The 27562-nt window shown below is 42.6% G+C and overlaps 1 protein-coding gene across 1 annotated transcript in view; it reads right to left on the reverse strand.

The window, feature by feature from the left end:
- Positions 1 to 27562, reverse strand: part of TMTC1 (transmembrane O-mannosyltransferase targeting cadherins 1) — a gene marked incomplete at its 5' end in the record, with an annotated part of 146260 nt that overhangs the window by 54309 nt on the left and 64389 nt on the right. The window contains 2 exons of the mRNA XM_082308520.1: positions 8432 to 8553; positions 21574 to 21763. Coding sequence (XP_082164646.1) covers positions 8432 to 8553; positions 21574 to 21763 — 312 coding nt within the window. The remainder of the gene's footprint in view (positions 1 to 8431; positions 8554 to 21573; positions 21764 to 27562) is intronic.

A 27562-nucleotide genomic window follows, 5' to 3' on the forward strand; every position in this document is an offset into this window, starting at 1 on the left:
TTTGGGTTGGAGAAGTCTTTTGTTTCCAACCTCTTTATCTAAAGTTTCACTGTAGTCAGCAGACCTTGGCAAAAAGTTTTGGGTTAATTAAAATGTCATATTTTCCATGAGAAAATGTTGTATCAAAACTTTCTCAACCAGTCAGGACTACAAAGGAAAAACCTGTTGGAATAGTCACGTTTTTGGACTAAATGTCCAAAGGCAGGGAGGATGTGGGATGTGTCTCTGTCACACACAGCCAGCCAGCAGCATTCACTATGCATCTCTGCTTCTTCACTGGTACTGAGTTTTGAGCACAAAGGGAAAAACGTTGTTTAAATTCCCTATCTCCCAGTAATGATGACATGGAATTAATATTTTTTTTTCTTGGTTACTAGAGGGTTTAAAAGACTTCAGGACCACCATCAAGTTATAATGCTTAGCATACAAAATAAATCCCATTGGAAAAAAACAAGCCTCACAGCTCAGAAATACCAGTGTTGTCAACCAAGTAACTGGCAGAGTACTTAACTTACTACCGAGTCCGCTGAATAAAATGTCAAATTTTCACCAGAATTAAGAGGCCTTTTCCTGGAATAACGTTTGCAAGTCATAATACAAAGACACAGAGAACCATAAACACTGGCAGAATACATCTAACTTGGAAAGGTACCTTGTGAGTTAGTGTTAGACTTTGTCCTTGGCTCTAAATTAAAAGCTCCGCAGACCTATATTAAAGACATTTAGACATGATCGGCTAAGTCATCAAAATGATTTACCTCCACTAGCAATGTGGTCCTCTAGTCAGAACATGATGTAATTAGAGAAAATGCAGGAACTCTTATTTTCCTTATTAAAGAGAAAATATGGGCTAGAAATGAATTATTTCACTAACCTTTGAACAGCTATTTAACATTTGGACACATTTCCCTTCCCTTCCTTCCAATAAGTCACATGATAAACAAATTCACTTCATTAGAGTGTTTGAGTCCAAGAGTTCACTTCCAACAGATTCCTATCTGAAATATTTACAGGTAATACAGAAACTTTTCAGGCTTTTGATTACTATATTCATTATGGAAAGAAAACATTTTATAAATGAAAAATCCAATACAATTCCATGGGGATTCCACAGAAATTTCCCTAAATCTTACATACTTTGCTGGGGAAGGGTCTGTATGCTACAGTTTTAATTAAAATACTGTAATAACTTCTGGAATTCTATAGCAGGGACATAATTTCACATTCAATTCCATCACAAGTCTCCAAAAACTTCACTTAAGACACTATTTTCTATTAAACTTCACAAGGTATCTTCTTAAGGGCACCATAGAATCATAGAATTGTTAAGGTTGGAAAAGACCCTTAAGATCACCAAGTCCAACCATTAACCTAGCGCTGCCAAGTCCACCACTAAACCATGTCCTCAAGCACCACGTCTACCTGTCTTTTAAATACCTCCAGGGATGGGGACTCAACCACTTCCCTGGGCAGCCTGTGCCAGTGCCTGACTACTCTTTCAATGAAGAAGCTTTTCCTAATATCCAACCTAAACTTCCCCTGGCACAACTTGAGGCCATTTCCTCTCGTCCTGTCACTTGTTACTTGGGAGAAGAGATCGACCCCCACCTCGCTACAACCTCCTCTCAGGTAGTTGTAGAGAGCAAGAAGGTCTCCCCTCAGCCTCCTCTTCTCCAGGCTAAACAACCCCAGCTCCCTCAGCCGCTCCTCAGAAGACTTGTGCTCTGCACCCTTCACCAGCTTCGTTGCCCTTCTTTGGACACGCTCCAGCACCTCGATGTCCTTCTTGTAGTGAGGGGCCCAAAACTGAACACAGTACTCGAGGTGCGGCCTCACCAGTGCTGAGGACAGGGGCACTATCACCTCCCTGGTCCTGCTGGCCACACTAGTCCTGATACAAGCCAGGATGCCATTGGCCCTCTTGGCCACCTGAGCACACTGCTGGCTCATGTTCAGGCAGCTGTCAACCAACACCCCCAGGTCCTTTTTCCGCCAGGCAGCTCTCCAGCCACTCCTCCCCCAGCCTGTAGCGTTGCATGGCGTTGTTGTGACCCAAGTGCAGGACCGGCACTGAGCCTTGTTGCATCTCATGCAGTTGGCCCCGACCCAACGATCCAGCCTGTCCAGGTCCCTCTGCAGGGCCTCCCTACCCTCCAGCAGATCGACACTTCCACCCAGCTTGGTGTCATCTGCAAACTTACTGAGGGTGCACTCGATCCCCTCATCCAGATCATCAATGAAGATATTGAACAGGACCGGCCCCAACACTGAGCCCTGGGGAACACCACTTGTGACCGGCCGCCAACTGGATTTGACTCCATTCACCACCACTCTCTGGGCTCGGCCCTCCAGCCAGGTTTTAACCCAGTGCAGAGTGCACCTATCCAAGCCGTGAGCAGCCAGTTTCTCCAGGAGAATGCTATGGGACACAGTGTCAAAGGCCTTACTAAAGTCCAAGTAGACAACAGCCACAGCCTTTCTCTCATCCACTAAGCGGGTCACCTTGTCATAGAAGGAGACCAGGTAAGCTCTCCTTTTTTTCTCCTGAGTTCCAGCCAAAGCTCTCTGTTCAGCCAGGCCGGTCTTCTCCCCTGCCTGCTCGTCTTACGGCACATGGGGATGGCCTGCTCCTGTGCCTTTGAGATTTCCTTCTTGAATAACATCCAGCCCTCCTGGACTCCTTTGCCCTTCAGGACTGCCTCCCAAGGGACTCTGTTAACCAGACTCCATATTCCCTTGTAAATAAGAATTCCTCTTTTAATCAACATGACCAAGTAGATTATTTCCACAAGATGACATTAACTTAATTTATTACTATTTTTTAAAAGCAATATCCTTACCTATCTGTATTATTTTCAAGAGCAGAATAAATGCATTTTAAGGCTTTCCTTTAACCTAATATATCACAACGAAACCAAAAATCTTTCCAGTATAGCCATTAATGCTCATACTCCACACAAATTTAGCTTTTTCCTGAATCGATTGTACATGGCCAAAACGCAACATGTTTCTCAAAAGCATGTTTTAAATTTAGTTAAAATAACGTAAGACTGCAGTCTAGACCAAATGCGCCATGAGCTAATCTTTTTCAGCTTTGCAGAATCATTTCAGCTTTTATTCCTACATCTCTACTGCCTTTTGCCAAAATATATGGCACTAGCATCTCAGCATTCCTTGCCTGCATTAACAGAGGACGGCTGCTTTGATTTCTCCTTAGAGTATTTAATAGGGGTGGGCAAGCCTTCAAAAGCTAGGAGCTTAAGTTTGGATACACATCTAAAAGGTAGCTGCTTGCAGCGTTTAGCCTTTCTACAAGCAGTTAATTCTCATTAATTAATGAGAACTCTCTCTGCCCCCTTCTGAAGGGCAACATGAAGTTATCATCCCTATTTAATAGATAGGGAAGCAGAACCAGAGTCACTTGCCTCAGCCAAGGTCCCAATCTCCTCACCTCCAGCCATGAGCAATTTTGCAGACCGCTGCTCAAATCGACACCCTGGAGCAGGGACAGGCACCCCTCTCAGCAAAGTGGGACCAGGTTGGGGGTGGAATCTGGCCCACTGCTGTCACATCATGCCCTCCCAGTCCCCTCCCAGTGCCCTCAAGTCCGCAGCTGAATTACAGGGAATATAATCCAGTTGGCTCCTTCTGAACTTCAGCTGCTCTATGGCCCTTACAAGAACAGCAGCAATACAGTAAGGCATTGAAATCATGTTTTTTCAAAGTAAATGGAACAGGTGTAACTTGGATTCCACATCTGAATCCCAAATGAACTGTGGATTTAACGTGAAAGCAGGCAAAAACGTTAATTATGTTACTGAATTGAGACTGGGGAGCAGATAAACTGGCTCCATGGAGTCAATGGGACTTTCACTGCTGACTTTGCTGGGGTCAGGTTTTGACTCCAACGGAAAAGAAGCTTCTTCTGTAAATCAGATGATTCCTTATGGGATCTGATCTAATACTGAAGGAATTCTGAATAGGTAAACAGGAATTCAGCTCCTGGTGAACTCAGAGCTTCAAATAACGTTAAAGAAAGGGGTAGCAAAGTAAACTGAAAATACACCACCACCCCATTACACAACTGGTCTTTAAGAAAATGAAGATAATGTGGAGAGCATAACATGCTCCCAGAGAAGAGAAACACCAGTAAATCCCATCCTCAAGTGGCTACTTTGTAAGCAAAGGGGACTTCTGCTCAGGGATATTCAGGTTCATAAAAATTACAGATGATTCCACTACCTACCAGGTTCTTTTTTTTTTTTTTTCAATTACAAAAGTTAATAATGTATGGAATTACACTAATTGGAACAAATGCATTAGCACAAAGAACCAAAAACATGCTCTATGCAAAGGCAAAAATCCATATGGTCCCCGCTTTGCTATGGCATGGGGAAAGCTTTAACATGATATGTGAAGTTCCTGAAAAATACAAGCACACTTTTTTCTGGATGCTGGCTTTCTTGCAGATTTTGAGAGAGACACTGAAGCAAATGCTATCCTGTATATAGCAGTGATCTCATCTTCCAGTATTGACAATTAGGGTTGCAACATCAACTCTTGATACAGTGAGGAGCTGGTGAAAAAAATGACAGCAACCCATAATTGCCTATGCTGGGAAAGAGTAACTGTGCACTCTGGAATCCACTTATTGCAATGTCCACCACGAATGACTTGCCATAAAAATGGTGCATGTACCACTGGATTGCCTATTGCTTTCAGCAAATTGGAAATAAGCCATGTAGCAATGTTTTGGTTGATTTGTTGGTTCATATGAGGTTGTGAAAACAGCTGAAGTTGTCCAGCTACGATACAACAGCCCAGCCAGGAGCCACTGCTATCAGGGTAGCAGTGAAAGATGAGGAAAACGTAGAAATTGCTCTGGTACGAAAGGTCCAATCCCATGAGGTGAGAGCAACCCCAGCTCTGCTGGTACGTCAGTAGGGCAGGCAGCTCCTGGATGGCCCAAGAGTTTGCATCGCCTCTCCAGTTTCTGCATGGTGAAGGGCAACACAGAGGAAGAGCTAGCACTCCTGTTTAAGTACAGACAAATTGCTCACGGCTCAGAATAACTGGATGTACGTGGTCGTTCTGGATTTTCAGTTAGGCTGTCTGTGGTGTTCTGAGCAGCATCAGCAGATACGCAGTAAGCATAATTACATCTACATTTTGAAGAGGGAAAAATGCACAGTGGTTTAAGTCTTTCACTGATGCAGCTATTTATTGCGATGCTTCTTTGGAAACCTGTGGCCTATAGAGTTGTATCCTGTCCACCACTCCCAAGATACATATTTCACACCTCTAGCCCTCCTGAAAACAAGTTTTTCCCACTTAAGGATAAGAAAACAACAACAAAATTAAAATTAAAAGTTGAAAGGCAATAAATTATTTTACTATGAAATTTTTCAGGCTAAAGTAATACTATTATGAAAAATTCCTGATTTAAACAAATAAATGCTTGTAACCCTCAAATGAAAATGAAATACAAGAAATATTCTCTCCAAATATTTTTGTTTTGCTAAAGCCAATTAAAGAAAACATTGACTTAGCTTATATCCCTCTCCCCCGAGGCACAGCTGCAGACAGAAGAGGAATTGTTCCAAACACCCATCAGTCCTCAGAAGGCAAGGCCCAGCCATATAATTAAGACATCGAGCAAAAGGCTTATTCCTTGTTCCTTTCTATTTACAACATCTTTTACATAAATCCTTAGGTCCTTACTTAACTTTTATTGAAAAGAAAATGCTTGACATTTTGCCCAGGTAACTACTGAGCAAAACTGAATTAGGACTTCAGGCTGTGACACACATACACAACTGTCACATCCACAAATATTAATAAAAGGCTATTATTTGAAAGAGAGGTAGAAAAGCACCTTCCAGCATAAGCCCAAAACCACAGACCACTGAGTTCTCTCCATCTGATTGAGGACTTCTGTCTAAAGAAAGCTGAACAACAACCTCTGACTTGCTAACTGAGCTTTAGAGAAGGAATAGTAAAGGATAGGAAAAGCCCTTTTCAAGATGTAACATAAGAAAACTGCTAAAGGCTGTTCTAAATAGAGAACGCAAGCCCTTCCTAAAGCCATCAGTATTAAACTGCCATGCTCCCAAGGGAAAAAAACAAACAAACAAACAAACAAAAAAGAAACCCACGTTATTTTTGTTCTGCCATAGTAATGAAGGGTTGCAGAAGTCCCCCTCACCACTCAGGTCATTTTGCACCCCAATGATGTAAAAGAGCTCATTTCTTGGTAACTCATAGCCAAGAGCTCAGCTCTCTCCAGATCCTTTGGCTGGAAACTGCACACCTCTCCTGCAAACTGCCAGGCTTGGCCTTCCCTTTTCACGCCAGTTGCCTGCCAGCCTGCGGTAAGACCAAAACCACATATAGCAAAGCAGGACATGAGTGATCTGACCAAAGTAGGAGATCCAGGGATGCCGACACAGACTTACTCCGGAGGAATCATTTAATCCTTCTGCCTCGGTTTTCCTGCCTGAAAAAAAGCAGCAACTATCCATTACCTACTTTGTAGGTCATATATTTGCAAAGCCCTCAGGGAGATGAAAAGCATTATACAAACTATATGCACACATGTTAACGCTGATTAATTTTCTCTGTGCAAACATACCCTTTTTTCTTCTTCATTGCCCCTCCTCTCATTATATCAGCAGTCTCATCTGGAGGAGGACAAGGAACTGCTGATGGCTGAAGTATTTTCCACAGTTGTTCTTTTGAGATTCTAAAATGCAACCACTCAACACAGCCCTGTGTTCAGCTGACTGTTTCCTTAATAGCTTTGCGCTTTCATGTGTTTCCTCATTTTCTGTTACATGAATTTAAAGCAATCTGATTTCCAAGTTAATTTGAAATGATGCAAGATCCACTAGTTGAGGGTATCATTTGCAAAATAACTCTGAGGGACAACTTTCACCCACTGTACTTCCAGGTATACTCTCAGCAAACAAACGCAGGGCTAGTGATGTGAATAAAGTCAGCCTGGTTTGACCCAAAAAGTAAATCAGTATATAGCAGAGCAGAGATACAGCCTAACTGCGTAAGCAGCTTGTAATAAATGCAACAGCTCCTACGCAGCCTAAGTTTTATCCCAATGAGCAGACCGCCCTTTTGTGTTAGTGGTTATACAAGTGACCGTCAGAATGTGCATATGGCTTTGCAAAAGACCACCTATAAGCGTTTTTCTTAGGATTTTTGGATCCACATTTTCTGAGGAATACAATTTAAACACTTTGTGGAATAAAACTATTGTTTCAGTTAGCACAAAGTAATCCGGAGTGAAACTGAGGACTTGTGCTTTGTCAACAGCTCCACAGCAGCAGTTGCCATTAGAGATAACAGATGGTTATGAGATGACCCTCTGCACCCAAGAGCAGAACTGGGCTTTCTGACTTGCAGCATCCAAGAATGACCATTTATGCTCATGGCTGGAACAAATTGCACTGGCAGAGGCTGCCCAGAGAGGTTGCGGAGTCTACTTCTTGGAGATGTTCAAAAGCCATCTGGACACGGTCCCAGGCAACCAGATCTAGGTGGCCCTGCTTGAGCAGGGGGTTGAGACCAGACGACCTCCAGAGGAGGACCCTTTCAACCTCAACCATTCTGTGACTCTGTGAAATGGGCAATGGTCTGGTGCATCTTGGATGAACGTCCTTTGCCACTGCAGCCTCTGGTCTGGATACTGTGGAGATGTCAGAAGTAACAGGTCAAAGCTGTCCTTGAGTAAATGCAATCAGAAGCACCCAGACTGCTGAAGTGCCAACTGTTAGAGGCTGGAAGCTGAGGGAAATCCCAGGGCAGAGGCTGAAGGGATGGAGGAGGGGCTGGATTTTCCTCATCCACTTCAACAACTGCAAATTCTCCACTCCTAGCTGCGTATGCAGTCAATAGCGACAGGCAGGAGGTCATGCGCATATTCCACAACTGAAGCCAACAGCCTTTTAAGACAGCAATACTGTTACCTTTGTTTTTACTGACCACCTAATAAAGTGGGACAGCTGAGCATTACCACAATAAAAATAAGACAGGTTAACTTTTCAGATACTGTCCTTAAGGTAAAGACATTAGACAATATAAGTTGATAATGCTACTGAGAGAAAGAGTCTTGGAGGACAATCCTCAAGAAACAACACCTCATCACTGCATTGAGCTGTTTCAAGCACACCAAAAAAATCTGTGTTAAAAAAAAAAAAAAGAAAAAGAAAAGATTTTAGGTAGCTTTGCTCCTGCCAAGCAATCTGCTCTCAACCAACTCTAAAACCTCTCATGCTATCAAGCCAAAACTCAAAGGCGGAGAACACACTGACTAGCAATATAATGTTTGAAGTATTGTAAAAGGGGAGAAGTAATCATGCCTCCTTTTAGAAAACGGGATGGTGCTCTCATTAGAAAGGAATTCAATTGCAATAGTTACCTCGGCATGTAAAGGACTCGCTCTGCCACCACAAATCCCACCCTGAAGAAGAGGTTGCTGGCTGGGATGAATGGGAAAACCAGGAACAACAAGCCAACCAAAACTTCTTTGTGTTCCAGTTTCTGCAATAACACAAAATTAAACAAATATCAACTAAAAAAAAATCCAACTTAATTCACCCCTAACTTTCCCCTTTCCTTTTGAGATTCTTATTCATAATAAAAGCAACTTAGATTAACATTTGATATGTTTTGCATTTAAAAGAAATGATTCAAAGACACTATCCTTCCATATTTACGAACTGTTTGTGCTTCTGATATGCCCAGAAAATGCATAAATGCTAACCACAGTGTGTATTATTACCCTTGGTATCTTTTCCAAGGTCAGATCTATTGCGTACAGCTGTCTTCAGATGGCATAGATAGCACTTAAAATATACCCCATATTGGTAATACGTAAAAATAGAATAGTGTGAATGTATATATTAGCATGTCTACCACAGTGTGGCTGTATGTAAATACACACATGCATATCACATACATACAGACTGCTGTGTTCAATCCTAAATGTTTGTAACTGAGAAAAAGCTGTTCAATCAGTCACGTTTTGTGTAAAGAAAACTACCCCCAAATGGCACATTAATGCAGTCATTTTATCCCTTTTGAGACAATATCTAAACTTGAAATTATACCTTCGCACACGACATCTCCACAGTCGTACCAAGTTGGAAATTTGAGACATGCTACGTGTTAAAATTAATGTCTTTCACTTGAGCTCAGTTAATGCCCTTCACCTGAGCTCACTTTAGCGTTGACTTGCTCTTTGAGGAGAAATAGAATTGCCACACACAGTTCAAAACAACTGTGATCTGCACGGCCGACACAAGCATCTCGTGATGCTGTGATCAGCAGCAGCCTCTGTTCCTTCCATGGAGAGACCCAAGCCTCCTCGGGCAAGTTGAGTTTCAGATTCAGCTCCACCCCAAGAGGGTGAATCAGCTCATGCTTTCTGTTGATGATCTCAAAGGCTGACATCAGGCTAACAGAAGTGTAGCATTAGGCCTGTTCAATCACCCAGGCAGGCATCTGTGCTTTCCTGCCCTGCGATACTGCTGCCTCCACAGTGCCCTTCTGCAGGCATCGGAAGAAGCTTTGTCACACTTAGAAACAGATGCAATCGGAATCACTTAATGGTTGTTGCGCTTCCTAATTGTTGTGGGCAATTTCTCAACTTCGGAGAGCAAATTGACTTCCCTTTACTGGAGGGATCTAAATTTAGAAACGTTGAACGAGATTTTTGAGTAGAGGAACAGAGCTTGATCGATGATGCAGGGCCAAGCAGGACAACTTGTCTTGCTTTTGCACAGCTACAGACTGCGACACCAGTTACCGCTGGCCTAATCAGTGGTTGAAATTCAGAAGTCCCAGTATTAAAATATAGTCATCCTATTGTGTGGGAAAGACAACAAACATTTTTCTGTGGGTACCAAATGCAAGGGTATGTGTTAGGAGGCTCTGATGTCACTTTAGAGGAGATGAAGCACAGACCACAAAAAAGTGCACTGGCTTCCCCTGGCTCAAAGAGGAAACACGAGGCAGAGAGGGGAGCAGAATTCATGTCTCCAGACTTCTTTATCAGTATCGGCTTTAAACAGCACCACAGTTACCTGCTTCTATCATCTACTTTTTCAGTGTGTTGAATCACAATTGCTAGTGCCTTCTTGCAGTCACAACAGCACCTAAAATAGATTATTCCCAGAGCTGAAGCTGACACCAATCCATAAAGCTGATGAGCAGAGGTGCCCAGTAATGGTCATTTTGGCTCGTAATTACAATAGAAAATTGAATTAAAAAAAAAAAAAAAAAGGATTAAAAATGACTTCTCAACTCTGAATGCAAATTATCAGTCCTAACTCAACTCCAAGTTCCCTCCCACCCAGCTCTGGACATATACTCTATTTCTCTCCTGCCATTTGACATTCCCTTCCCACCCTGTCTGGCCTAATTATGTTGCCCATTTGCTGCCACCACTCTACCCCAGGAGTTTAACAACAAAGACCAGGAGGCACAAGAAACTATGTTGGGCCAAAGGAAGTGCACTGCTAATGCAGAAAATGTTCTCTGTCCCCAAGATATGCTCTTGCTTTCAAGTGAACCAGCTATCAAATATTTCTCCAGTTGTCCTTTGTTAAATCAATAATTGGGAAAGCAACCTCTAGCTAACATCTCTAGGAAGGACACAGTGTTATTCAAGGCTGCAGCATTACAGATAAGCAAAGGAAACTGAATGCTGGAAAAAGATAAATAAAACCCGTACATCAAGTGGAAAAGAGGAAAATGTGGGAATTAGCTCGAAATGGTGTTGTGTGCCCTTTCTCCCTCCACAACAAGTCATAGCTCTAGACTAATGCCATTGCAAGCTGCCAGCTCAGTCCCTCGGGCAGGGACAGGAGCCCAACACTCACAAACCAGCCTCAAGGAGCAGCAGAGCCCTCTGTGATGCTACTTATTTCTGAAACAAGAAACATCTGGCAGCACCCTTTTTTAAAGCATTTGGTTCACACAGAGGCTTTTGTGAAGAGCCGGTCCTTGAAGGCCAGGCTTTGGCTGATTTTGTGCTACGCGTGGTCCTGCCTGCGAGCCAGCAGGACTGCTGAGCTTGTGCTGCAGTCACTCCAGAGCTCCGTTTGGGTTTCTCTCCTCCACCCAGCCATTAACTTTTCCAAAATTTGTACAGGGACTTCATGTATTTGACACCTTGGCCCTGCGGCTGGGTCCTGCCCAGAAGAGGCTGGGGAGAGCCCCTGGGCAGGAAGAGCAGGCGGGGTTGTTGGTCATCTGAAACTCATTTGTGGCCATTAATGAGACAGTCTGGATGCAGAATGGGAATTTATACTGCAGGAAACAGTTACCTTATTCGCAGCCAGATCTTATTTCTCACCTCCCTAAAGAGTTTCTACTGACCGATGAGATACTGAGACAAACCAGCCTTTGCCCTGACCTGAGAGCTGCACATTCTTCTACCTCAGCTTTGCAAGGGCTGGAGGCACCGCAGAGTTATCTGTCCCTGCCTTCCCAGCAAGGGCTAACATCTGCTCACCTAGGCAGCCCAGAGAAAACAGAAAAAAAGGACAGAAATGCAACCATGACGTGTTGAAAGGATTACGTGTACCACAGCTGATAACATTAGACAGCTAAAAGCTATCAGCACAAGTCTCACAGGTCACCATATTCTCTTTTATCTTTTTCCCTATCAAAATTTGCTTTAGCAGATTCACCTTTTATTCCTCCTTCTCCTGGAGGGGCTGATAGATTTATAAATGAGTAGACAAGCAGGACAGAATGGCACAAGAATGTCAGGGACTGGTACTGTAGGGCTGCAGGAACAGGGGGCAGAAGGATCTTCCATCCAACACAAGCCTTAGGAGATGCCCTCCACATGTTTTTTAAATTAAAAAAACCAACCTATACAACCTGTGGCTTGTTATGCTGGGGGGGGGGAAGTATTGGGACCATTTATTTGGTTTAACTACTCTGGTCATATGAGCCCACTTAAGAGACAGCTGAGCTAAAGGTGGCAGAACCAGCATCTTCCAGGTACTCAGAGCAGTACTAAAAGCTTTTAAAGAGTAGCAGGCAATTTTGTGTCTCTTCCTTTTTCCTTAAAATAAAAAACATAGGACTAGAAATTATAGATCATTTCTTTTACAGAGAGACATCTCCTTTCATCTTAAAGACAGTGCTTTCTTTTCGAAACATAAAACTTATCTTTCTATCTGTCACAGAGGTCTCGGGGGGGGGGGGGGGGGGGGAAGTGCACCTTTGAATTAACCTTAGAATGATTCCTTTTGTTAAAGACAAGCCGACTTCAAATCAAAATAGCATTACTTATAGCAGATAGTTTGGTGGGGCTTTTCAAATTCACATTTACTGTTAATTACAATTAGGCCTTCATTATATTGTAACAACAACAACAAAAAAAACCAAACCAAACCAAACTGACAAACCAAACCAAAAACCAATAAAGAAGAATCTTTTTAATCTGCTACTTTTCATAGACTTATCAAAGAACTAAAGAACACCATTTCTTCTCCCAAAGGCAAGGCAAAAAATTGTCACACTATCTGAAACAAAATAGCAAAGAATCACTCCAAGGCCAAAAACCATCAACACAGCAATAAATCTCAAAAATTGCTTCCTTGGCAATTTGGGGGAAAAGGAAGAAAGTCTTGAGTTTACAACTGAAAGAAATCTTCCCATATTACATATAAGACATAGTCCTGAGCCACAAATAAATATTTGCTGACTACTGTTAAATCACAAGTCTTCTGCAAGCCAGCACGCAGGAGGTACACAGACTACTTTGACATATCTGTCATAAACTATAGACTTGCCTAAGCCCACTGTAAATCCCCTATCTTTCCCATTGAGAAAGCATCGTCTGAGGTGCCAGATCCATTAAGTCTCACACTGTGATGACAAGACTTACGTTCACGTCCCTTGGGACCTCCAAGGGCTGAGGCATTGGAAAGCGGAGCCGTGAGGACAACCTTCCTCCTGGCAGGACAAAGTTGCACCTCAGGGAAGACGCAGCTGGGCAAACAAGTCCAAGCAAATTCCGTTCTGTTCTACCTTGGAATGTTTCCGACGGTGTATAGACATGCTTGCCTGTTTGACGGGAAGGTGGCAATCAAATGGGTTTAATTTCTTCCTCTAAGAGTTTATTTTGAGAATGAGGCAAGTGTCACCTCCCCACCATTTAGAACCAACAGCTCCATGGAGCAAAGACTTCCTTCCTACCAAAAGCATAAATCACCCTCTGCCAGCGAGCTCTGGATGGTCCATTGCAGCCAGTGAGATGTTATGCTTGGAACATCTGACTGCAAGCACAGAAAAGCCGGTATCCAAGCAAGTTGGTAGTGCATGGCTGTACAAAAGCAATGAATGCTATTACACATTTTCAAATCCTTGCAGGCCTAGGAGGTAAGTGCATTATCCACCAAAAGAGACACAGAGATTCAAAGAAGCTACATGACTGTCTGTAGACCACAGACAGAGGATTATACTTCTTCAGTTTATTCCTAACATCCATTTGTGCAAGCCCTTAGTGCAGGCTGTACACAAACTTCATTCATGTATTGCTGTTGTACCAGTCACTCGTGAAGCCACAAGCAGCTCGGCAACATGACTCCTCACCGGCCTGCACCAAACCACTGGCAGCATCTCACCTGACAAGAAGTCAGGATCTGCAAGCTTCCAACACATACGGTATTAAAGATAAAAGGGGCGGTGTAGAAGTATGTCAAATTCGCTCTGCATTCATGCATAAGGTGATAAAAAGCAAACTTAAGCTAATTAGGAATCAACCCTAGGGATTCATTCCTTCACAGGAAAAAAATCTGGTGATGTAAAGCTCGCAGAAGCAAGCACTGGGTGCTCCCCTGTCCCGCCTCACTGGTGCGGGCACAGACAGGCCATGGCAGAGCTGTGCCATGCTCCATGTACCAGCAGCACGGTCTCCTTTAGGTCAGCAGCGGAAGTCGGGATGGGACATGTACATCTTTGTCTTCTGTGGCCAAACAGGAGGGCACGTGGAGCTGTGGCTGTTTTGCTCTGCTACCTGTGCCACCACAACCGAGCGAACGGTGCCAAAAGTCAGGTGCCAACAGATGGTCTGAAAAACTCAAACATTTGGTAAGGAAAAGGTAACTGCCCAGCTTCAAATCTGGCTCAGACACCAGGCTTAACCAGCTTGCTCCTACAAAGAGCCACAAATTCTGTAATCACTACAATTTATCAGTTTTGTTCTTTCATCTCATAAAAAAAAAAAAAAAAAATCAGCATCTTCAGTAGTGCCAGCTGCTTGAATGTCAGGCTTAGCAACTCACTATCTTCCTAAAATAGCTCAGTTTTCCTTGGTGATCATCTAGTTCTGATAAAATCACCCACAGTTACTACTCACTAAAATTAAGCAAATTTTATACTTCACAGATAGTCCAAAGCCATGGAGATTTACAATACTATTTTGACCATCACTGCTCACTACTTACTAACTGACATGTTGATCTTATTTCCAGCATTTGGCAACAAAAAAACCCTACTTTCCAGTTCACCAGCAGCAGCACCTATTCAGGAACTGGTGTACAGGCAAACATGTACCAGTCAGAAGTTGAATCAAAACCCCTGAAAGTATCCTTGGCTTCCTAACCTGGGATTATCTTAAGAGAAATCCTTGGCACATATCTCAGACTGCCCTAATGAGATCGTTCACTTTGCATTTCCAGAAGGAGCAAGTTCTGGTCTGTACCACTAGGTAAAACAGCGTATTTTTCAGAAAGCTGAAAGTGCCTAAAAACTCTGTTTACATCAATGGGAACTGTGGATGCCCAAACACTCTGGCAATCAGGCTCTCAATCATGGGATAAAAGCAGAAAGCAGTCGTTTCCCAATCCCATAACCCACAGCAGGCCACAGAAGTGTATTCTACCAACATTTCACTTTTTATTTTAGTATCTTAAAGTAAAATTTTGATATCTATTATTTTCGTTTTCCTTGTAGACCTCAGCTACCCATCCATTCATCTGTGTGTTTACGGTCTGTCTTATCCAGGTTTCTAAAATTCCCTGAAGACGTAAACTCATTTTCCCAATCCTTAATCTCTGCAGCCTCTAATTCCGCTTGACGAGCCGATTTGAGCAGAATGCAGGAGCACACGCGTCTTTGAAAGAGAAGTGGAACATTCCAAAAGGAAATAGGAAAGTCAACAAATTGCTCCAGGAATTAGAAAAATGCTTTTAACCTTGAGGTTGTTTTTCCCCTTTTCCCTTTCATTCTGTGACTGCAGGCTGCTTCACTACATGGGCGGGGAGCAAAGGTAAAATTTAAACACATGCACACTGCTTGCAGTACGTACCAGCGTGATCTTTGTTAAAGCAACTCTGTTCATGGTGAGTTTGCTCTTAAGAGGTAACACTGAACAAGAGGATCCTAATAAAAATCACGCAATAGTCTGGCACCCTAATGTTTAACTCAGACCAACTAGGAACAACGAGCATCATCATCTCCCTCAGCTGTAAATTTCTTGGTCCTCATTTCACTTACCCTCTCCTTTTCACCCTACTATTGTGCCACTCCAAAACCTTTTATTTCTGAATGGGTCTTGAAATATTAACTCAAATCAGAAGAAGAAAATGGTAGCAAACAAAAAGAGTATCTTTGAAAATATAGTAATTCAGTGTTAATATGCTGAAAATGGCAGAACTACCTACCCCTATGAAAACCACCTACCTAGCGTGACAAAACTCCTGCAGGAGTTAAGAGCCTGTTTGGTGAGATGCTGAATATCTCCACGGTGAACCAAATCAGACCTACTTCAGCTATGGCTGTATCTACTCCGAGTACCACACTCCGAACCTGTTACTTCAAACATCTACCGAGAAAAAAAAAAAAATCTGATGCAAAAGGTATTTTGACAGTTCTTGTGTTTGCGTTTTTAATTCAGAACAGCAATCGCACACAGACAGACTGAGGAAGGTTTCTTCTGCTGCTTGTTTGTTGGCTGGCACAGCGAGCACCCTGGGAAGGCTTTCGTGGTTCTTCCAGCCCCGCCAGGGACCCACAGCTGATCCGCTTGCAGCGCTCAACAGAGCAGAAACGCGTCCGGCGAGGCACGCAGGGCTCCCCCCCTTCCTCCAGCTTTCGCTAAACAGAGTCTTTCTGGCTTATTACTCTCTCCCCGCAGCAAACATTAACAACAGAAGCAGCATAGAAAAACCTCGCTGCTAAGGATTAAGAACATCAGTCCTGACCTTCTCTCTATGTGGAAGGAATTCAAGTGGGCCCTCAGGAAAATGAAAGCAGGATTCATTTTAAATGGACCTTTCATGAAAATGACTGTGGTTTCCAGCTCGTCAGATAGACTTTGTCGATAAATAGCCTTCTTCATCTTGCCGTGCCTTTGAAGCAGGTATTGTTCTGGAAGTATTGTGGCATATGAATTTTGCTAGGCGTACTTTCTAACTGTGCTGATATGACTGTAGAATATTATAAAAGGCAATTGTTCCCCAGAAAGGTCCATAAGCTATGATTTATTAATGAAATGCCAAACCTGGGAAACGAGGCAAAGGTCTCAGGAGTGTAGGGTAAAGTAAATAGCATGACAGAATACACATAATGAGTGCTAGGAAAAACAACAGAAACATACACACAAAGAGAAGGCGCAAATCCATTTCTCTCGATGGTATTAAACATTGTCAGCTAAGAAATATAGTCTGTGAGTGACTGAGGAATATGCTTAGATGATATTCATACATATAAACCACCGGGTAAATGGCAATATGATGCCAATTACAGCACAAATTAGAGTCATAATAATTTGGTATAAAATGCCTTGTCTTGGCTAAGAAGCAGTGTGCAGAGAAATATAGAGGCAGCGGTACCTTAAAATTAGACCCAAAGTAAAAAACAACCAACTGTAGCATATGAAAGAACAGGATAATAACGTATATCTCAGTTGCACGTAACGAATATAACCTGAGAATCATCACAATTTCCTGTACCATATGTAGCCATGTCGCACACAGCAGCAAAGCATGTTCTTTAAAAAGATATATCCTAGAGGAAACTAGGGAGAGATTTTTTTTTTTTTTAAATTGATGTGAAACATAAGTAGTGCTCCCTCCTCAGACATGAGCAAACTGTTGCACGTCGTTACGTGTTCCTGCTGAACAAGTAGAAGGTGCTGTGAACCACCATAAGGTACCTCCGTAGCGTTGGACACGAGTATAAATGCAAGACAAGGGCCAAGCAGTATGAGGTGCAATAAATTCCCCCAGACTGGTCAGGTACAAAAGCTACTGTTTCAGATTAGGTTCCCAAATATCCTTGCTCTGAATTACCCCATCGCACACACATGAGTTTTCCCACTATCAGCCCTCCAGGTACCACATCGAAAGTGGAATCTGATCCATCTCTGTACATATGATCACAACTACAACTACAGGACAAGCTGCATTTTAATCACACTGCTAATTAAGCAGCGACCGAAAAATGCCATGCAGAGTGGCGTTTCAAACATCTGAAGGGTTTTCCTTTCATGCTCATTGAATTATTATGACATCAAAGAAGTCACTGTCATCCTGACGATACGCCAAGAATTGCTGTCCTCTCTCTAGTTCACCAGGTGCTCGCTGTTTCTTCCAGCATAGAAAGGCAGCGCTACGGGCCCTTGGGTACGCTAGTGGCCATTTGAACCATCACACAGATTATTTCTCTGGCCTTGTAACTGGCGTGCTTGGCAACCAAAAAGAGAGCGCTTCATCCATTTCACTGGTACCTTTGTAATCTACCTACTCCCAAAGCTGGAAGACAGACCACGTCCATTCCTTGCAGCTGAGGCTGTCTTTGAAAACGAACAATAAACAAATCCCATCCTCTTTTCCCAACTAGTATTGTATCTCTGGGATGCAGGCGCTTGCAATAGCATCCCCAGCCTTTGTCACATCTCCGCCACACTACTCAAAGCCCAACCAGACTGGGTGAGGAAGTTCACTGCAAAGAGCTGTGAAGAACCTGAGGATTTTGAGACCTACCAGTGACTCCTGGTGCCTTGGCTAAAACAGCTCAAGAGAGGCCAATTTGCAGAGCATGCTGGGCACCTGCGTGGTGAAAAATCAAATCTCAAAGGTTTTCAAAGAGCTGCTTAACGATGGACTGCAACTTTACCACATTAGTCACTATGAAAAAATCTTGGCCAGAGATGGCAGCAAGGTCCTTTACCCCCACAGTAGGAGGTGCGCCAAGGAGCAAGCCTTGCCTTTATTCCCATCAGGCCTCCTGAAGACTGACATTAATTGTCACATGCGGTAGGGATGGCTGCAGCAAGAGACAAGCAGGGCTGTGCACCTAAACGCTGCGCAGAGCAACAAGTCCTGCTTGGGGAGCTGCTCACACGGAGCTCTCTGGCTGATAAGCAAGAGGGATTAGCACTATGCACACGGAACGACCCAGCGAATGGAAGTTATATACAAGGAATTAAGTAAGCAATTTTCCAAGCAACTTCCTCCTTATGTAAGAAGGAGAACAGCAGCGAAAGTGCATAAGGAGGATGAGGAGTGAGGCTTCTCTCTCCAAACAATAATGAACCAGAGAGCTGCTTTCTCTGTTGCTGCAGTTTTCAGCATCAAAACCCTCATCTAGTAACAGACGTGTTCCAAGCAAAGCACTGTTTCTTCTCTTTCTGAGGTATAACTAACATTCACAAAATGAAATGGAACAAGAAATCTTCATGCCTTAGATGTCCTTTCTCAGCACTACGCATACATGCCAACAGGGTTATTACCCTAATCACAAACGCCAACAACAAATTAGCCCTGTTTAAAATTCAGTGGCAACAAAGGCAGAAATCCAATACATGTGTTCTCTAATTACAGTCCACGTAACATATTCTGCGAGTCTCCTGCAAGCTTGTTTTGTGAATGCACACGCATTACCTCTTCCCACTGAAAATCAGTTCAGTGTTCACTGCACAAATGCCTTCACTTCTGCCAAAATACTTTCTAGCATTTCCATTCTCCATGCCGCAGAAAGCAAAGTGTTAGCGCCAATGACAATGAATATGAGGTTTTGTCCTCTCTTACCCCTGCACACCTACACGCTCAAATGAAAAGGCACACAAACTGCTTGCCTGTTCACTCTAAAACCATTCCCTAGAAAATTGCAAGCTATTGCTTCCAGGTTAGACTTTGCAATGAAAAAGGAGAGAAAAATGGCTGCTAAGACAGTTCTGTGTGTCTGCTTCAAAAAGAAAACAGAACATCGTACACTTGGCGAAATGTGAAAAATCAACTGATGCATCACATGCTGCCTACAAGCTGCAAAATACTGGGGAAATAGCCTGGCTGGGGCTTGACTGAAGGGTGGCCCTTCCTCGGGGAAGGGTGGCCCTTCCTGGGGGGAGCAATGTCATATGAAAGGCCGCTGTCGTTGCATTTGGAAAGAAGCTTTCTTAAGAGCCTAATATAATGAACGGTGCCTGCAGTTCATGTGTCCTGAACTTCCCTCTCCTCACTGTAGAAGGCATTCCTGAGAGTGTTCGAAGCCAAACAGGATAATTTTTTTCCAGGCAATATGCCTCTTCCTACTGTTTGCTTTCCTCAATAATTCATACTACTCGGCACAACACAATCATCTTCATATTGCTTAGTGGCAATATCACAATCAGGTTGTTACAAGAGTCGCTAAAAATAAAAATAGAAAATAGCTTCAGAAATTTAGAATTTTCTGAACAGCAGAATATTTCAGCTACCTCTAATTATACCTAGGACTGGGGGAAGCATGTCCAAGGTGACCCCCAGGAACCATTACCAGTTCCATGCTCACAGTGGGTTTGCTGGGAGGCTGCGAGCAGAGACTGATTAGAGGACTTTGTCAAGAATAGGTGATAGTTCTAGTCTTACTCAGGTTAGACACAAAAGCAGATCACTTCAGATCCAATTTATTCCATGTTGGGGGTTTTCAGGGATAAACACAAAGGAATCTGCAAGATGAATTTCAAAGCATCCAGTAAGTAAATGCCTGGAGAGTGAAATTCATGTTGCTTAACGCAACATTAACAGTGGTTAAGAGCAAAGCAGTGAATTTATTCTCACAAAAAAATAGAAGCTGCAGTTTCAAATCAATGGTATTCATAAATCCAGACTGAATTATTTTGCCTTTAAGAAAAAAAACAGAAGGAATAAAAATATGATAAAATCTAGAGATTTAATGCACAAAGTGTTTTGAAATATTTTGTTTTGCAGTTTGACAGAAGACAAACAATTCAGTTACCCAAAGGAATCCTTCTGGATTATCGTTTTACCCAAAATAAAATAACACAAAATGTCTTTGGATAATCCTGAAAGATTTTTTTTCCCAGCAAACCAACAACATTAATCTTACACATTCCGACACAGGAGAAGAAATAAAAAGCAACTGAAACTTCAAAGAACACGGGATAAGATTTTTCAGAAGTGTTCGGTACTGGGCTAATGAGAATTTTATCATTAACTTCCCTGGGAACAGGATTAGGTCTAATACAAACACTTCTGAATATCTCTAGCAGTGAGTAATGAAAGCAGGAGGAATACAAGATGATGTATGACCTGCAGGTAGAACTAGTGAATACCTAATAGGGTATTTTCCCATATTTCCCATACAGCATCTGTCAATGTATAATCTAAATTAATACTCTGCAGTCTCAAGCTGTTTGGTTCATTTTCTGTCTCTTATCAGAAGCACAGAGAAGACTGCCAAGGTAGACTGAAGCATGTACATGACCTGCACATTTTAGCATAACGTAGGTATTAAAACCCTGTCAGTCCCCTACTACGCTTTTCAGCGATATGTATGTTTAAGGAAGAGAAACTTTTGTACTATTTTCAAAAACGGTTACCAACACCTTTCCTATAGAAGCTTCCACAACACAACTGGAGGAGGAATAGCTTGTAACTCCCTACGATCCACAAAAAACCCCTTTCATGTAAGTGCATATCTGATCCCTGACAAGTCTAGTACAACCTCACTTTCATTTCTGCAATATAATTAATGGTGGATCTGAAATGCTGAATTGCGAAGCATGGCTGACCAACTATATTATTTACACTAAATAACAATTTCCAGATCATTTCAGATTTCCCACATTCCATTACTCCGCTGACGGGAAATCTTCTCATCAAGCTGTATCCAACATTTAGGTTTTAGAAGCATAGCAAAGGTACAAATACAAGAATTGATTTCACTTTCAAATGGCTCTGCAGATGACAGTTCCCAGCCCTGTTTGAAACAAGTGACAAAGAGCCTAATGACTATGGGAGAGGCAGAGATACTTAACAACTTCAGTGGGGTTTGGATCATTAACAGTAATTGAATGCAGAACTCCAGGCCAAGTTTTGCCCTCAAATCAGACCAATTAGAGACTGAGACATTCAGCTAGAGGGACATTTTCATCTGTTAAGCTTGCTTGCGTTAGTTATGTACCGCCATGGTTTTTTCACCTCAATCCAATGCATTTGAGGGGAAAACTCGCATTTACTGACCATTTCATCTAAAGATTAGGGAACAAAAGATTTTAAACAAAACATTGTATTGCGTGTCTTTCAGTGTTACCTTGAATGCAGCTATGCAGTGCAGGCTGAGTAACGTCATCACCAGCACCAGGAACACCGTAGCTAAGTTCCTCGCATCCCAGACGGACTCAATCAAAGGGATGCTACCGACCTGCCAGTCGTAGCACAGGGTGATGGGTGCCAGCAGAAGCCACGCATTGAAGGCCAGAAGGTAGGAATACGTTAGAAACCTGCAAAAGAAACCAGGTAACAACAGATGGAATGGCTGCCAACACATGAAACATTTTCCTTTGGCAATTATCACTTACTATATGGGAGGAGGAAAAAAAAAATTAGCTCTGCACACACAGGCAATTCTATACCTCTCTGTCAATAAAGAGATGCTAACATAGGTAAGGGGCACTTCAACAGGTCATTTGAAGAAATAACATAAGATGAATAACATTTATGTGGTTTCTATGCACCAGCCTTTGGAAAACTAAGACATTTTCATCTCCTATTCAAATGCTAGATTTTTGAAGTGACTTTCTACCAGCTTCAACAATAAATGAATGATAACCGAGCAGGTACATACATATATGGAACTGTTTCACAGTTCACTGCCTCACTCCTGCAACACAAAATATCCCTCTAGCTGGCTTTAACTTACAATTTAGGACTTCTCCTATGTCCACAATATTGAGCAATTACAGTCAGACCTCTTTGTCTTTTCTCTTTGCATCCTGGCACAGAGAGAAAATACAGAAGAAAGGAGGCACAGGGTGATTCTTGGCTGATCCCATCACAGCTTATTAGGGCTGGGGACAGCTTGCATGAGACGTGCCACAGAAGCAGTGGAGAAGTAGAGAGCCTTTCAAATTGTTTTAATCTTCATTAATTGGTATTCTCAATAGAGAGGAAATTAATGGCGAATGGAAATGGGGAACATGCTGCCCTCTGGGAAGTATGCAGGGCTTTCAGAAGACTGAACAAGAACAGTGTGTGTGCAACTAGGCTAAAGAAAACAAGAAAAAAAATCAAAAGGGGAAACAAGGGGGGGAAAAAAAAAAATCAAACCAAGATCCCTTCTCCCCTTCCCCCCTGCCTTTTGCTGCTTGGCACCTACTTGCCCAACAGTGCATCCCCCTCAAACCACATTTACAAAAGTTCAAATACTTTTGTATGCAAGAGGCTAGAGATTATTCCAGCAATCATGAAGTCAACCAAGCAGAATTGCGACAGCCTTAGAACAAACAAATCCTTCCTTGGTTCGCAAATGGAAAAATCTACACTGTATACAGCACCAAAGATGGCAAATACTCAAAAAGAAATGAAATTATATTCTATCCTGCATAGGATTCCTTTCATCTGAGCCTGCTTTGGCTGTTGTTATCATACCCAGTTGCCATGGTACCTTAGCAGGTTTATTAAAATGATAACAAAGGACCCCCAAGAGATGTAGAGCCATGTAGACAGAGGGTTGTCTCACTCACCACGTAGGAACATGCCTCTTTGGGGTCAAAATGCAGCCCCTTACAACAGTACTTACAACACTATATTATATTTACAGTAGAAGGGGTAAGACACCAAAGCTAAATGTGACTCCAGGTAGGCAGGACAGAAGTTCCCAGATGGGTGTTGGGCCAAGAAACAGGCCTAAATTCTTGTGAAAACATTTTTAAATAACGACAAACAGTTAGGATATCAGTTTCTTTCTCATCCAAAAAACAAACGTCTCCAGGAGCACAGCCACCCGAAAGCAGGGAGGCTTACATAGCAGGAATAATGTTTCATTGTAAACAGTGGAAAAGGCACATTCTCATTTCCCCACAAATCTTTCTAAGCTCCCAGTTCTTACAGAAAATGGAATATTCCCACATTTTTAAGGTTTTCAGCCATTTGGTACATTTCTCTTCCATCCCTCCATTTTCCTCCCCTTCCCCACCCTGAGATAGCAAACAAAGGGAAAAAAGAGAGAAAACTGATTTTCTCTCTTAACAGAGGCAGTGATTAAAAGGCCAGTTTCTAGTGAAGAAAGCATCCCTCAAAAACATAATCTAATTCTACTCAAACTCTTCTTACAATTTTGACTGTTCACTATTTCTAAAGAAACAGATATGTCTTTTCTAGTCCTCAAGCCAATCTTTTCTGGCCCGCATTACAGAGAAACACAGCAACACAAAATCTGGTGGAGTTTAATCACGCCAAGGCGCTCACTCGTGATGTTACCTGTGGCCTGGCCCCACCCCTGCTCAGCTGCAATACAAAACAGACTTCTGTATCAGTCTGAATACAACGTCAGTTCAGAAAAGGTTGCAGCGTTTATTTACAGCTACTTACTTAAAAGCCAAACCAAGATCCGTTTCCAGCTTTACTTTTAAAATAAAAAGCATGTCCATTTATATCAATCTGAATAATGTCATGGCATACAATTTTGTTACAAGTGTGTGTATGAGACAGGATTTTCAGAAGCGTTGAGTTAGTTTTGCACTTGATGTCTTAGGAGAGTCCAGTTTTTGGAGGAAGTGTCCTTTTATGGCCTTGCATATTAACATTTTCAATAAGCATCACAACATTCATGGAAGTTTGTGTGCAAACCACAATGTACACCAGAAACCCTCCCCTACTTACTCAGGCTAGGCTGCTAGGCAGGAAGGAATGAGACAACATTTGGGATCTTTGCAAACTGCAGCATTACAGTTATCTTCACTGATACGGCAGGAGCTGATAAATCATTACGTAGCACAGAATAAATAAACACAGTTTGCTGCCATAACAAATTGAGTCAGCTGAACCAATTTTAAGAGGAATTCAGGCTAGCCAGATTAGTGAGCGTTAAAGCATTTCTGATGGAAGGTTAGGACAAACTGCTGTTGAAGATGAGAAGACAGGCTCCAGGACATGCATTGATGAAGAAAGGTTTGTAAACAAGTCTCCCTTCCCCTGTGCTTGTGGGGTTTCCATCTTCCTCAGGAGCCATATGCACAACTCACTGCCAGAGGCAGGTCCCAGAGGAGACGGACAATCGCTCCGTTCCATTACGCAATAATTAGTACCTTAAATATGCTCTGCCAACAACGGTGAACTATTTTAAAGCCTGTGACAGTCATTACCATCTATGTATGGTCAAATGGTTTGCCTCCCCAGACATCCTACTGGAGAACCCTTGGCCATGCCTCTCGCTGTCAAGCTTGAATGCCCTCACTGAATGTGCACATGCCAACAGCAGACACAGAAGCAGGATCCAGGAGGGCACTGCCTGATGTTAGCAGCCATTAGCAAGCTGCAAGAAAGCCTTGAGCGAGCTCTGATCCAAGCAAAAGTTTGGATACGCTTTCAGCATTGGTAACCTGTCCTTGAATCACAGAATTGTTTAGGTTGGAAAAGACCTTTAAGATCATCAAGTCCAACCATTAACCTAGCACTGTCAAGTCCACCATTAAACCATGTCCCTAAACACTACATCTACCTGTCTTTTAAATACCTCCAGGGATAAGGAGTCAACCACTTCCCTGGGCAGCTTGTTCCAATGCTTGACAACCCTTTTGGTGAAGACATTTTTCCTGATATCAAATCTAAACCTCCCCTGGTGCAACTTGAGGCCATTTCCTCTCATTCTATCGCTTGTTACTTGGGAGAAGAGCCTGACCCCCACCTCGCTACAACCTCCTTTCAGGTAGTTGTAGAGAGCGATAAGGTCTCCCCTGAGCCTCCTCTTCTCCAGGCTAAACAACCCCAGCTCCCTCAGAATGCGATGGATGGCTGTATAAAACAAAGCACTACAAACTATCGCTATTCTAGGTACCAGGAACAGAAAAATAACAAGATGCTAATAATAGTTACTGACAATTCAGTGCTGCTTTTTACTTATGGCTCGCTAAAGCACATGATATTCCTTTACATGTGTGTGGCTCTCATATCACGAGGCTAACCAGGGAGAAAACTAAATGCAGTAGAAACTTTGGAAGAACCCTCTCACCAAAGCTGACACCTCAAGGAAATAATTTGCAAATTTTGGAAAGACTCGAAGATTCATGGAATCATTGCAGGAGCTAATTACATTTCAGCAGCCTACCTGCAAATGGCAACAAAAGTATTTTCTTTTAATTAGTTGACTAAGTGAATTACATTTTAAATTAATGATCTTCTCTATATTGCTGTTCATGTCTGCTGGAATTCCAGGGGAGAAAAATCCCTGCCTGTAACATCTCCCCCCCCATCAATTAATCCCAGGCAAGACAGACTATTACTGGTAAGGTGATTGGAAGAATCTGCCTCTTAATTGGCAATCAGTTTTTCCCCAGACTGGTTAACAGCATTTGCATTACAGCAGAATCATTTTTTTTTTATTTGCAAATTGCACATGGAAATCTGAGTTTCAGCGGGTATCAAGTGTTTCTTTTCACTTCTCAGCATCTCTGGCATGTTGAGAAAAACAGAGCTCCTCCTGTAGGTAGCAGGTGTTGTCATGGCAATCCAGTTTGTTTAGTTTTAAATTTTTTTGTTTAAATGTACTGTTGTGTGCTTTGTTTGAGACAAATACAGGATGACTCATATCTAGAACCTGTTGCAGAAAACAACTATCTGAACTGATTGCTTCTGCTGCAAAAATGAAAGTGAAGGGTGCTACTTAAAGCCATAAACAATATGACAGAAAAATACTTGAGGTATTGTCTGTTACCCTTTGCTGTAAGAGAGACTAACAAGCTTGGAAAAGCCCCTCTGCCAAACCCAGGCAATCAGAGCACATGAGGATTGTGAGACTAGCTAAAAAAATACAAGATCTACAGAAATTTATGAGGAGTTTCATTTGCTTTCTGATTTTGGAGCATTTTAAGCTTTTTTTCCCCAGCTCCCAGAGCCTGAGATTATAGATTTCTCCCTAGAACTGTGCTACACGAGTGATCACAAGACTCAGACCATGCCCCACCAAAGCTGCATGGAAAAGCTGGGGCCAGTGACCCTATTCTTTCTAGCTGCATACAGTTGTGCAACCTACCACCTCCCCAGCTCTGGGACAACCCATCCCATTCCTGACAACCAACCTTACCCCCAAAGACCCAGCAGGGTATCCACCTGCAAGTGGAAGATTTTCCTGCACTGGGGATTTTAGCAAGGCAAAGGCAAAATATTCTCCCGGTTGGGAACAAAATGGACCTATCTAGAAGACAGGTGATAACAGTGCACTGAACTCGTATTTGGGAAAAGAAGGGTGTGTACAAAGGAGACCGGGGTCTGAAACAGAAGCAGGAAGATAGTTGTTGCCCTTTCAGAAATCACAGACCTTGTTAATGCTCTCCTAAGAAGACGACCTCTGCACTGCCAGGGACTCAGGGAGGTTTCAGTTCACTGTAAGGGTGAGAAGAGTTCCTTTATTAGGGAAAAGAGCTTCTTACTTGCATTAACAGCTGAACTGATTGCAGCTCAAGGCTCTCTTCATCCTCTACAAAGCCCTAAAACCAAGTGTGTTTGATAAGCCACTTCACAATAATGTTCTCCTAGGACACATGTGGCTGCAATTATAAGCAGGTGGTGGTATTTAAGGATATTGTACTAAAATTATATGTATTTGTGCTTCCCCTGGGGAACTGCCAGTCCAGTCATACCTTCCCACATGAGTTTATTTTCCTGCTCTGTATATTGTCAGCCTAAACATTTTCTTTGCATAGCCTTAGAAGAAAAATCATACTCTGTCTATCCAGCACATGCGGTGATGGTGGAGTAAGACTACACAAACCAGCAACAGACAGACTAATTCCAATTTAACATCCAAATGCAAGTATCAGCTAGACAGAAAATACTTGTAATTGGAAAAAGTGCCTGTGTATTCCCTTTCATCAAAACTTCTGCATCTAAGGGGAAAGAGTTGCCAGTCAGTAGAGGATAGCAGTAGGAAAGACAAAGGTACAGATAAACAGGTAGTTGCAGCTTGATGAACAGCAAGGTAACTCCTCTGGAAGGTGGTTTGTGTGCACCAAGGGCACAGGAGGAAAGGCAGACTATGTTGTCCTCTATACCCTCACAGCCTGAAGAGCTTTGATCTGGCGAAC

Source organism: Platalea leucorodia (assembly GCF_965183815.1).
Source record: "Platalea leucorodia genome assembly, chromosome: 4".
NCBI lineage: Eukaryota > Metazoa > Chordata > Aves > Pelecaniformes > Threskiornithidae > Platalea > Platalea leucorodia.